Here is an 11,141-nt window from a genome sequence, read left to right on the forward strand (position 1 = left end):
AGCACCTACTTGGAACAAGCTTGGCAAAGCACAGGGACCGCGGTTCGATCCCCCAGCACCACATGCCAGCCAGTCCCGCCCCCTGGTGGGCTGAGCTGGCCACACACACACACACACACACACACACACACACACACAATGAATAAAAAAAAAGACTCAGGAGAACTTCTTTAAAAAAAAAAAAAAAAGAAATCTATGTGGTTCCCTTAGCTAGTTTGCCCTATCCTTCGTGTCCGTTCTTTCTGCAATCCTGTTGTCAGCTCAGGAATGAGATGGCCTGGGGAAGGAAAGCATTTTTCCCTTGTCAGATGCACAGGCTGCATGGGGCAAGGGGAAGCGTACCTGGTGAAGTTGCCTGGAGACAATCTGTCTTCCAGCCCACATCACTGTGTCCTGGAAACCCGGATAAAAGTTTGCTCTTTTTGCTACTTTTCTGTGTAGTTTTTATGTTTGTTTGTTTGTTTGTTTGTTTTTTATTCAGGCACTGGTGCAGCGGAGAAACAGGCAGAAGAAAAAAAGGGAAAGGGTCTTTATTATCTCTGAGCACTTGGAGAGAATCTTGGGAAGATGAGGATTCTCTGGATTGGAAGAAAGGGACGCCGAGGCTTTTATGGACTGTTGCCAGGGGCGGGGCTTGAGGGGGATGTTAAGATACATCTGAGGAGCTGACTGGGGGCTTCGCTGACGCAGGGGGAAAGGTGTAAGGAAACTGCATCCTGGGCTGCGATGGAGAAGAAGGGGGAGGTGGTCTTCGGAAGATGAGCTTTTGTTTTAAGGGTTTCTGCCATATTAGATGACCACCATGATGATTTAGCAATTTGTACTAGGGCCAGAACCTATCAGTGTTTTGTTTTGTTTTTTTTGTTTTTATCAGTTTTTAAAGGTAGTTATAACACTATACTTTAAATTCTATGTTGCTTTTTCACATTATTTCTTAAAATAATTCTTCATCTTTAAAAAATAGCTCCTGTGGGGCTGGGGAGATGGCTCAGTGGAATAAGCTCTTCCCTAGCAAGTGCAAGGGTCTGAGTTCAATCTCTGGTTCCGTCAAAAAAAAAATTGCTCCTGTGTGGTGTTTTGTTCATAAAGTCTTTGCCTACATAATGCCTTCAAGAGTTCTGTTTCCAGGACTATATTTAACAGCAATGGTATTAGTGGACATCCTTGTCTTGTTCCTGATTTTATTTTTATTTATTTATTTATTGCCTTTTTGAGACAGGGTCTCGCTATAGTTCAGGCTGCCTTGAGCTCACTATGTAGGCTAGGCCGGTCTCGAATTTGCAGTGACCCTCCTGCCTCAGCCTCTGGACTACAGGCGTGTGCCACCATGCCCGACAAGTCCCTTTCTGCAAAACCCCAGCCTGTGCTCGAAGGTGGCAACCACAGGAGGCTAAAGCCTCCTGCAGCCGCTGGCGCCAAGCAGCCCCTGGAACCCGGCAGCACAGAGCCGCGCTCGCGCCCCCCGTCGCGCTCCCTGCGTCACTTCCGGTCTCGCCCCGCGCAGGCGGCGGCCGGAGGGCGGGGCCAGCGCGCAGCACGGGTCCCGCGGGCCGAGTTCGCCGGCGTCCGCCTGCTAGGCGGGCGCCGGCTACGGGCTTCGTGGCCGCGGCGGCGGACGAGAGCTTTTCGCCGGGAGGGGGCGGCGGGAGGTGGCCGCTGACCTCCGCCGCTCCGCAGTCGGCCCCTGTGCGCACCTGGCCCAGCCGGTAAGGCCCGCCGCTCATCCTCGGGGCCTGCGGGGGCCTGCGGGGCGGCACCCGAGCCCCGCACACTCCCACCCTGTTCCTGAACACCTGCCGCTGTGCACTGCCTCGGGTAGGCCTTGCCTGCTGCCTGCCTGCATGCGCTCAAACTCTTCCAGCTACACAGGGAGGGCACCAGAGCCCAAGCTCCGCGCCAGCGACGCCAGGCGGCCGGCCCTCTACAGCGACAGGCCCCAGCGCCCCATCCCGACCACCCCTCGGCACCTCCGTGCCTGCCTCTTCCCGCTGCACTTGACTTCTCCCACCCACCCCGCCTGCCCCTCAGCCTGCTGCCACGAGACGCAGGCTGGACTAGGCCTCCAGGGTAAGTGACCTGAACCCCAGGCCAGCAGGGGCGTGGTCATGGGGGCGGGGCGTCCCAGCACGAGCCTTTTGCTGACTCTGTCCTCAGTTTCAGATGTGAATAGGCAGGGCCAAAGGGACACTACAGAGCACGGGACAACTGGCAGCAGAGGTGAAAACACGGAGTCCAGGTTCTGGTTGCCCCAGTTCTAGCAGCTCGTGTGACACCAGGGTGGTGGTTGGACGCTCTGCCCCTCTGGAAAGCCCAAGTCTGCTTGGGAATCTGAGGTGCTGGGAGGGCATGCACAGAGGGGATGCTCAGATGGGCTGAGCAGCTCCAGGGACTCAGGTTCTGGGGCTGCCAGAGAAGAGGCCCCATGACACCCTCTGACTCAATCCTGGCAACTTCCTCAGGGAAGGTGGACCCCAGGACTTGGTCTCGCCACCACAGGGCAGGCTAGTGTGCACACCAGTGGCCGCTCACTGCCACACAGCTTTTTCAACTCTTAACCTGCTCTCCGGAAGTGTCCTGGACCTAACCCATGAACATATCCTCTGTCCTGTGCTGGTGGGTCCCCTTGTTCCACCTGGAACCCCCAGAAAGATTTTACCCCAACTGCACTATTGATGCAGCCCTGCTGTACCTCATTGCTTTGTTTGTTTTTTTTTGGTTTGTTTCAGTTCTGGAGATTGAACCCTGAGCCTACACACCGAGCTATACCCAGCCCTTTGGTTTGTATTTTTGTTTTGAGACAGGGTCTTGCTAAATTGCACAGGCTGGGTTTGAACTTGCAGTCCTCCTGCCTCAGCCTTCCGAGTGTTAAGATTACAAGTGTACCCCCACACCCACCCCTACGCGCATCTTGGAGCCAGTGAGGAATGTGTTGGTGGTGATAGGACCGAAGGTGGCCCTCCTGAGTCCCTTGAATGAGAACATCCCCAAGAGGCCCCTGTGGGACCCCAGGAGAGGAAGCAGCTAGAGCAGCAAGCCAAATGGGAGCAGGGACTAAGGCCTCCCCTGATGGCGCTAGGGGAGCTTAAGACAGCCATGCCAGGGGAGGGGCAGCGACGTGGCACCAGGGTCAGCACAGGACGTTGCGTTTCCATATCTGAGCTTGGGGCAAGGGTCTTGCTCACTCTCCCAGTGGTGGACTTGCACATGCCCTGGCTCCTGAGATCAGAGGCATTCACCTTTACCAACTGCCCCTCTGGCCCTCCCCCTCCTCAGGGAAAGCCGTGCCCTTGAGGCAGGCAGCATGGAACCAGCACAGCCCATGGACCCTTCTCAGGAGGAGCCCACAGCACCGACAGGGGCACTCTCCTGAGCTGCAGAGGGCTGGGCACCGTGTCCTCAGGCGAGAGCTATGCTGTGGGGGAAGGGCAAGGGCCCCCAGCAGGCCGGCCAGGGCCTGGCAGGAGGAGGCTTGGGCCCGTTGAGCGTGCTGGGAGCCGTCCTGCTGCTCCTTTGCCTTCCACAGGGGACCCAGAGCACAGCCATTGCCAATGTCAGCACTGCTCTGGGCCGCACAGTGCCCCTCGCGGGGGGCCGCTACCTGAGCATTGGGGATGGCTCTGTGGTGGAGTTTGAGTTCCCCGAGGAGAGTGAGGGCATCATTGTGATCTCCAGCCAGTACCGGGGCCAGGCCAATGGGACCTTGACCAGCCCCACCCTAAAGGTCACATCCCTGGACACGGAGGTGCTGACTATCAAGAACGTGAGTGCCATCGAGTGGAGCGGCGGGGGTGGCTTTGTGGTGAGCATCCACTCAGGCCTGGCTGGGCTGGCGCCACTGCGAATCCAGCTCGTGGACGCTCGTGAGGCCCCGCCCATGCTGATCGAGGAGCGGGCAGATTTCTGCATCAAGGTCTCGCCAGCAGAAGACACCCCTGCTGCGCTCACCGCTGACCTGGCCCATTTCTCAGAGAACCCGATACTCTACCTGCTCTTGCCGCTCATCTTTGTCAACAAGTGTTCATTTGGGTGCAAAGTGGAACTCGAGGTCCTCAAGGGGCTCCTACAGAGCCCCCAGCCCGTGCTGCTGGGCCTCCTGGGCCAGTTCCTCATCATGCCTTTTTACGCCTTCCTGATGGCCAAGGTCTTCATGCTGCCCAAGGCCCTGGCTCTGGGCCTCATCATTACCTGCTCGTCACCCGGTGGTGGGGGCAGCTACCTCTTTAGCCTTCTTCTTGGAGGGGATGTCACGCTGGCCATCTCCATGACTGTCATCTCAACAGTGGCCGCCACTGGGTTCCTGCCACTGTCCTCTGCCATCTACAGCCACCTGCTCAGCATCCACGAAACACTGCATGTGCCAGTCTCCAAGATCCTGGGCACCCTGCTGTTCATTGCCATCCCCATAACTGCAGGCGCGGTGATCAAGTCCAAGCTGCCCAGGTTCTCCCAGCTACTGCTGCACGTCATCAAGCCCTTCAGCTTCGTGCTGCTGCTGGGTGGCCTCTTCCTGGCCTACCGTATGGGGGTCTCTATCCTGGCAGGAGTCAGGCTGCCCATCGTCCTGGTGGGCCTCACAGTGCCCCTGGTGGGCCTCTTGGTGGGCTACTGCCTGGCCACCTGCCTGAGGCTGCCGGTGGCACAGAGGCGAACAGTAAGCCTCGAGGTTGGGGTTCAGAACAGCCTGCTGGCTTTGGCCATGCTGCAGCTGTCCCTCCACCGCCTCCAGGCAGACTATGCCTCCCAGGCCCCCTTCATTGTGGCACTGAGTGGGACCTCTGAGATGCTGGCCCTGGTCATCGGCCACTTCATCTATAGCAGCCTGTTGCCAGTCCCATGAGGCCACGGCCTCTCTCCCTGCCCACTGTCCCCAGGTTTCTGTGTACCAAAGGCCTTTAGTTCTCATGCACTATGCACTCAGACCAATCCAGGCTTATTTTTTTTACTGGTTTTTTATTCTTCAGCTTTCAGTGCCAAAGAGGCCATACTAAGTTAGGTAGGTGGGCAGTGCCCAGAAAAATATATTTCAATAAAAGAAAGGCACAAGCTTGGGGTCCCTTCCAGTCTCTGTCTGCCCCTGGGGTCTGGGTTGGCAGGAGGGATGCGCCCTGGGAAGGTGTATGCAGGGTAGGCGAGTGGCCTTGGTGGCCAGGCTCTGGCCCTCTGTTCTTGTGGATCCCCTCCCTGTCCTCGGCCCGGGGTGGCAGACTGGTTCAAAGGAACAGACAGGAAGTCTTCTGGCAGTGGGCAAGCTTGGCAGGCTGGGCTCTTTCTGTCACTGACAACCCAGGTTATCAACCCACCTCACCGGCACAGTGCAAGCTTAGGGTTGGCCAGTCTGGCCCCAGGCCCAGCTGACTTCCTGGTCCTTCTCCAGAGCCCCAGCCCACCTCAATCCTCTTCCACGTCCTGGCAGTCTGGGTGCGTTTCCGCGCACCCTAGTCCCGGGTAATCCCCGCCCACTGGAGGGGCGGGGCCTGGGGACTGTGAGGCGCGGGCACCGGGCGCGCCCCTCTCGCAGCTTCCGGCGGCGGGCGGTTCCGGCGCGCGCCTAGGGCGGCGGCGCGCGGCGGGAGGCCGTTGGGTGCGCGTCGGCCTTAGTGGACACTGCTGCGGTCGCCATGCAGCTGACGGTGAAGGCGCTCCAGGGCCGCGAGTGCACCCTGCAGGTAGGGGCTCTGGGCCCAGATCTGGCGTTCACCGTGGCCTGACATCTGGATGCGACGGGGTTGGGGGGGGGGAGAGGGGGCCTGGGGGGCCCAGAGAGCTGCCCAGATGATCGGATGTGAGGTGGCTGCTCCCCGGAGCCTCAGCTCACCCCTGCCTTTTCCCTCGCCCGGCCAGGTGCCAGAGGACGAGCTGGTGACCACAGTGAAGCAGCTGGTCTCAGAGAAGCTGAATGTCCCTGTGCGCCAGCAGCGGCTGCTGTTCAAGGGCAAGGCCCTAGCAGGTATCCCGAGAGGAGGCGCCCAGGAGCCCCACCCGAGGCTGGGGACCGGGTGTGAGGGGTGTGCGGGCTGCCGGGTAGCAGAGTGACAGATCCGGGCTTTCGGACCGCGGTCCAAGTCACCATCCGCAGATCCCACAGCGCACCGCCCTGGCTGCTCCAGGGAAGCGTCCGCAGCTTCCGGCACCACCCCCACAGCTGTAGGTAAGGAACTCCACTAGTCTTTCTTGGACAGATGGGAAACGACTGTCAGACTACAGCATCGGGCCCAATGCCAAGCTCAACCTAGTAGTGAAACCTCTGGAAAAGGTGCTGCTAGAAGAAGGGGCCGCCCGGATCGTGGCCGAACCCACACCAACACCTGTTTGGCAACTAGTGGCCAAAGTCCTGGCCCGCCACTTCAGTGCTGCAGATGCCAGCAGGGTCCTGGAACAACTGCAGAGGGTGAGGTTACCCTGCCTGTTGAGGGCTAGCTGCTGCCAGCCAGCCCATGCCCCAGCACAGACCTGCCGTTTCCCACGGCACACCCCCATCCTCCTGGCCTTCTCTTCTCAGGATTATGACAGGTCCTTGAGCCGACTGACACTGGATGACATTGAACGCCTGGCCAGCCGCTTCCTGCACCCAGAAGGGACTGAAGCTGTAGAGAAGGGGTTCTCCAAATAGCATTCCCGGATGTCAGGGAGGAGCTTGAGGCCAGACCACAGCTGCATGTTGCATTAAATGTGATCTCATGTTGCAGTTTGGCTCCTGATAGTAACAGCCGGAGTGTGCCCAGCTCTTGCTACGTGCTAGGCGCCCCTCACGGCCCTTCTTCGCCTGGCTTCTCTCCCACCCTGCAGCAGAGGTGAGCCAGCACAGTGGAAGGGCCCGGCAGTAACGTGGACAAGTGCCTGGGGAGAGAAGGTGTGTGGCAGGGAGGGTGGGTTTTGGGATACCATGTCTGTACCTCCTGTGACCCAGCCAGGCCCAACAGGAACAGGTGGCCACTGCTACCCAGTGCACTCTCCTGACCTCTGCTGCAAACCTCCACAGAGGCCAGGGGCCAGCCACTCCTTGTCCCTGGCTGCTGCAGTCTGTGTGGCATGTGATCTAGGGAGTTGGAGAGTCACACGCCCCTGTGGCATGACTTGGAGCAAGTTGCTATATGCCATTTCAGTGCCAGCCATCTTAGAGCAACCTGAATTCCTTCCTTTCCTCCTTCCCCAGCCCAGGGTGGGAACTCTGCAGGGACCTTCAACCTTATTTATGTTCAGTGACAAACCGAATTTGAAGTGAAGCCATAGTTAAGCATGGGCTGGACAGGAGGGATCCTGGCTCTCAGGGACACGGCTTTTCTCTGGGCCCCTGCTTACCTGTCTTGCTTGAAGCGGTGGTTCTCACCTCTTTGGCAGGCAGGTGATTGAGCAAGACAGTGGTGCCCGGCGTTGCCCCCGCCGTGTGTGTCTCCTTCAAACCCCCTCGCCACCTCCAAGGGAAGCTCAGGGTGTTGGGAGGGGGTGAAGGTGTGGGCACCAGGACATGGATGCCCTCCATCAGCACAGGCCCCTTGGAGGCAGCTGCACCTGCCTGGATCTTGGTGAAGTGTCACTGGGTCCCCATGTGGGGAAGGTGACATCACTGCTGGGAATACCATGCAGCAGGGAGCTGGTGAGATTGCATAACTCGTGATGCTGTTGTTTCTTTGCAGTCAGGGAATGTGTTCTGAGAAGAGCACTAAAGGTGTGCGTGTGCGTGTGCGTGTGCGGGAAACTGAGCCACAAAGAACTCTGAGCGAGGCTGCTTTCGGTTGCCAGTAACTGGTTGAACAATAAAGGAAACTTCCTGGTGAGCCACAACGGATGAACAGTTTGACTAGATTCCCAGCCTCTTCCACCTCCCTCCACTTTCTCCACTTCCTGCTTCATCCCAGGCCACCCCTCCAAGGAGCTCTCGTTTCTGTAGTGTAGCTTCTGTCTCAGATGCCCCAGCAAATAAACACTATCGTGTCACTGGTCACACTGGCTTGTGTGTGCGATTGTTCCATGGCCGGGGGTGGGGGCGGGCTGGGGTGGCTGCTTTGTGCATCCGCGGGCCTACTGAAGGCCAGGAGCTCTTGAATGGGAGCAGCGAGCAGCAGCTACACACCATGGGAAACCTGAGTGTCCTAAGATCAAGGGCACCTGAGTGAGGGGATAGTGGGGGGGGCTGGGGTCTACAGGCTCCCACTAGGAGGCCCCCCATGCTGTAGGGGCTCAAGGCCATTTGGCTGGGTTTCGTGGTGCACACTATAATCTTGTAATTCATGAGGCTGAAGCAGGAGGATGACTAGTTCCAGGCCAGCCTGGGCTATGGGACCACTGATAAAAGATACTTCTGAGTATCTTTGAGATAAAAAAAACCTGAGAGGGACAGAGTGCCCTGCTTAACGGGAGAGACAAACCCTAGACATGGCTCTTTTTCTTCCAGCACTGAATTAAACCCAGGGCCTTCACACTGAGCTATATTCCCAGCCCATTCATTCATTTTTGAGACAGGCCTGTAAGAGCTGGGCTGGAACTTGTGATTCTCCTGCCTTAGGCTCCCAGTGTGGGGATTCAAAACATGGACCACCATGCCCAGTGTAAACATGGTTTTCTAGGCCCACCCATCTTGAGGCCAACTCACAAACACAGCACCCACTATCATCCTGCCACAAGGCCACGCCAGGCACTCCATGGAGGAACCCCAGTGTGACGCTCAGGGCAGACCAGGGAGCCTGGGAGGAGCAGGCCTGTGGGCAGCAGAGACCTGTGTGCTTCTGTTACCTTGGAGGGACATGGCTATGCAGCCACTTGTGGGGCTTGTACCTCGGAGAGCCAGTTGAACCTGGGGACTAAAGATGGAAGGGCCAGGGCTGTGTGCAGGATGCCTGCTACTCAAAGAGACTGTCAGTCATGGCTTCCTCTTCCGTCCCTATTCACCCAAGAGCCACATACTGAGAGCAAAGGGACCAGGATGGGAACAAGGCATGGTGCAGTCCCTGAGCCTGACTTGGAATAGCCATGCTGCTGTTCCCAGGGCTGCCTGTCCACAGGAAGCCCTGGGAGCTCTGTGACATCTCAGGAGCTCTCCCAAGGAAGGGGCGTGAGAAGAGGGGTAAGCAGAGGGGAGGAGGCAGCTGCAGCATTGCCAGGAGAGGACTTCTGGGTGGATGGGCAATGCTAACGGCATGTGATGCTCGGGGGGGGGGGGGGGGCAGCTGGGCTGAGGGTTTGTGCACCAGCTGTGGGCGCCTGGGGGGGGGGGTGGCGCAGGGAGAGCCACTGGATGGCAGGCTGGAGGGTGAGGAAACGGAAGTGACTGGGGACCCTCATTCCAGGCACACATAGCCATGTGCAGGTGGCTTAGCCCCAGGGATGAGATGGCCACACAAACACCAGGAGACTGCAGTGTGATAGACAGGCTTGTTAGGTGGGGAATAGTATTCAGAAACCAAGATGTGGCTGGGCTCAGTGGCTCATGCCTGTGATCCCAGCACTTGGGAGACTGAGGCAAGAGGCTCGCTGTGAGTTCCACGCCAGCCTGCACTAAATAGCAAGACTGTCTCAAACGAAATCAAAATGAAAGCAAGGTCTGTGTGCAGGATGTGTTCATGACTACTGAGAGCCACTGCTCCCAGACCTTTCAACGGACACAGCCTAGAAATACGGGATCACAAGTTGAGAGCAAAACTTTGTGATTATGTTTTAGTGTCCCAGTTTCTTTACCCCTTCATGGCACAATGGTAACCGCAGGTTCTCACATCCATATAGTAGCTCATCTGACCTACCAAACGCTCTCAGAGAACACTTTCAACATGTCACCTGAGCTCAAGGCCAGCCTGAATTGCATAGCGATAGGCTGCCGAAAAAAGACAAATAAATAAATAATAAATAAATAGCGTCCTACACACCCATCCCTGCCATTATCAACAATGAATATGCTAAGAGGAAAGCCAGTCCCTGCCCTTAGAATATCTCCCACAAAGAGATATGCTAAGGTAGAGGAATTTATTCTTTTTATTTTTTGTAGGTTATATTGCATTTTATTTCTTTTTTTTTTACATCAGTTATTTTATTTTAAAGAAAAAAATAAAAAACAATGGTACAAAATCTCAAAACAAGATTTTAGGAGAGTAACAGTGGTTAGTACATTGTGTATTGTTACTGCCAAAGGTGGTAGAGGAATTTAAAAGGTATCACATTAGCTCACCAAGGTAAAACATACCTTTAATCCCAGAAATCAAGAGGCTGTGGCAGGAGGATCAGAAATTCAAACCAGCCTGAGAAAATTAGTAACATCCATCTCAAAAACAGGGTCTCATTCTGTAATTTAGGCTTGTCTTGAACTCGAGGCAGTCCTCCTGCCTCAGCCTCCCAAGAATAGCGATTACAGGCATGTGCCACCACATGGTTCTTTTTTTTTTTGCCAGCTCAGCCCATCCTGGGGGCGGGGCTGGAGGGTATGCGGTGCTGGGGATCCAACTGCGGTCCCTGCACTTGCATAAGTTTGCCTAAGCAGGCACTTTAGGCCACTGAGCTATCTTACCAGCCCCTTCTCTGTGCTTCTGTAGTAAAGGCTCACTTAATGCTATTCTTATTCAATTACAGCTTTTTTTTTTTGTTTACTTTTGAAAATGTATTTTTTATGCCGATCCCACCCCCGGGGCGTGCTGAGATGGCAAATGAGACTGGGCGTGGTGGTGCACGCCTGTAATCCCAGCTCTTGGGAGGCTGTAAACAGGTGGATCACTACAAGTCCGATCTAGTAGTGAGACCCTGAACACCCTGTAGACCCTTCCTTAAAATACAAAAAAAAGTACTTTTTAATATGTTAAAAGCCAGAAATACATAAAAAGTCCTATTCCAAGAAATTCTATCTCAACTCCATGTAGTGACCTCTTTCATCTCTTCCTCTCCTCGTCCCTTCTTCCTCCTTGTTTTCCTTTTTTTTTTTTGAACAGGGGATTGAACTAGGTACGGGCTTTCCACTGAGCTACATCCCCAATCCTTCATAAAAATTTTATTGGCCAGGTGTGGTGTCACATGCCTGTAATTTCAGCCCGCAGGAGGCTGAGGCAAGAGAATTGAAGAGAATTACCCTGAGTTCAAGGCCAGCCTGAACTGCATAGCAAGAGGGGGGGTGACAGAGAGAGAGAGAGAGAGAGAGAGAGAGAGAGAGAGAGAGAGAGAGAGAG

General features: G+C 56.0%; 2 protein-coding genes across 7 annotated transcripts; both read left to right on the plus strand.

Moving 5' to 3' along the window:
- Positions 1-1,510: 1,510 nt before the first annotated feature.
- Positions 1,511-5,045, plus strand: Slc10a3 (solute carrier family 10 member 3). Of its 6 annotated transcripts, XM_023705332.1 has the most exons (5): positions 1,511-1,706; positions 1,862-2,067; positions 2,155-2,217; positions 2,727-2,777; positions 3,274-5,045. In XM_023705332.1, the coding sequence occupies exon 5, from the start codon at positions 3,410-3,412 to the stop codon at positions 4,835-4,837; it is 1,428 nt and encodes a 475-aa protein (XP_023561100.1). In that variant the 5' UTR covers positions 1,511-1,706; positions 1,862-2,067; positions 2,155-2,217; positions 2,727-2,777; positions 3,274-3,409; the 3' UTR covers positions 4,838-5,045. The 6 variants fall into 6 exon arrangements, with proteins under 6 accessions (XP_023561100.1, XP_023561104.1, XP_023561101.1 ...); XM_023705333.1 differs by lacking the exon at positions 1,511-1,706 and having other exon boundaries at positions 1,749-2,067; positions 2,155-2,236; XM_023705335.1 differs by lacking the exon at positions 1,511-1,706 and having other exon boundaries at positions 1,749-2,067; positions 2,161-2,236.
- An 84-nt stretch (positions 5,046-5,129) lies between these two features.
- On the plus strand, positions 5,130-6,962 carry Ubl4a (ubiquitin like 4A). The gene is made up of 4 exons (XM_004645080.2): positions 5,130-5,666; positions 5,842-5,947; positions 6,180-6,388; positions 6,500-6,962. Exons 1-4 carry the CDS (start codon positions 5,619-5,621, stop codon positions 6,608-6,610), a joined length of 474 nt encoding a protein of 157 aa, XP_004645137.1. The 5' UTR covers positions 5,130-5,618; the 3' UTR covers positions 6,611-6,962.
- The last annotated feature ends 4,179 nt before the right edge of the window (positions 6,963-11,141 follow it).

The sequence above is a fragment of the Octodon degus genome, unplaced genomic scaffold (assembly GCF_000260255.1).
Source record: "Octodon degus isolate 3935 unplaced genomic scaffold, OctDeg1.0 scaffold00218, whole genome shotgun sequence".
Taxonomy (NCBI): domain Eukaryota; kingdom Metazoa; phylum Chordata; class Mammalia; order Rodentia; family Octodontidae; genus Octodon; species Octodon degus.

Excerpts from the sequence above, each read along its gene's own strand:
- Slc10a3 (XM_023705332.1), top strand. The coding sequence starts at position 3,410 with ATGCTGTGGGGGAAGGGCAAGGGCCCCCAGCAGGCCGGCCAGGGCCTG.
- Ubl4a (XM_004645080.2), top strand. The coding sequence starts at position 5,619 with ATGCAGCTGACGGTGAAGGCGCTCCAGGGCCGCGAGTGCACCCTGCAG. Across the intron at positions 5,667-5,841 it reads GCCGCGAGTGCACCCTGCAG|GTGCCAGAGGACGAGCTGGT; the intron begins GTAGGGGCTCTG and ends TCGCCCGGCCAG. Across the intron at positions 6,389-6,499 it reads TCCTGGAACAACTGCAGAGG|GATTATGACAGGTCCTTGAG; the intron begins GTGAGGTTACCC and ends TTCTCTTCTCAG.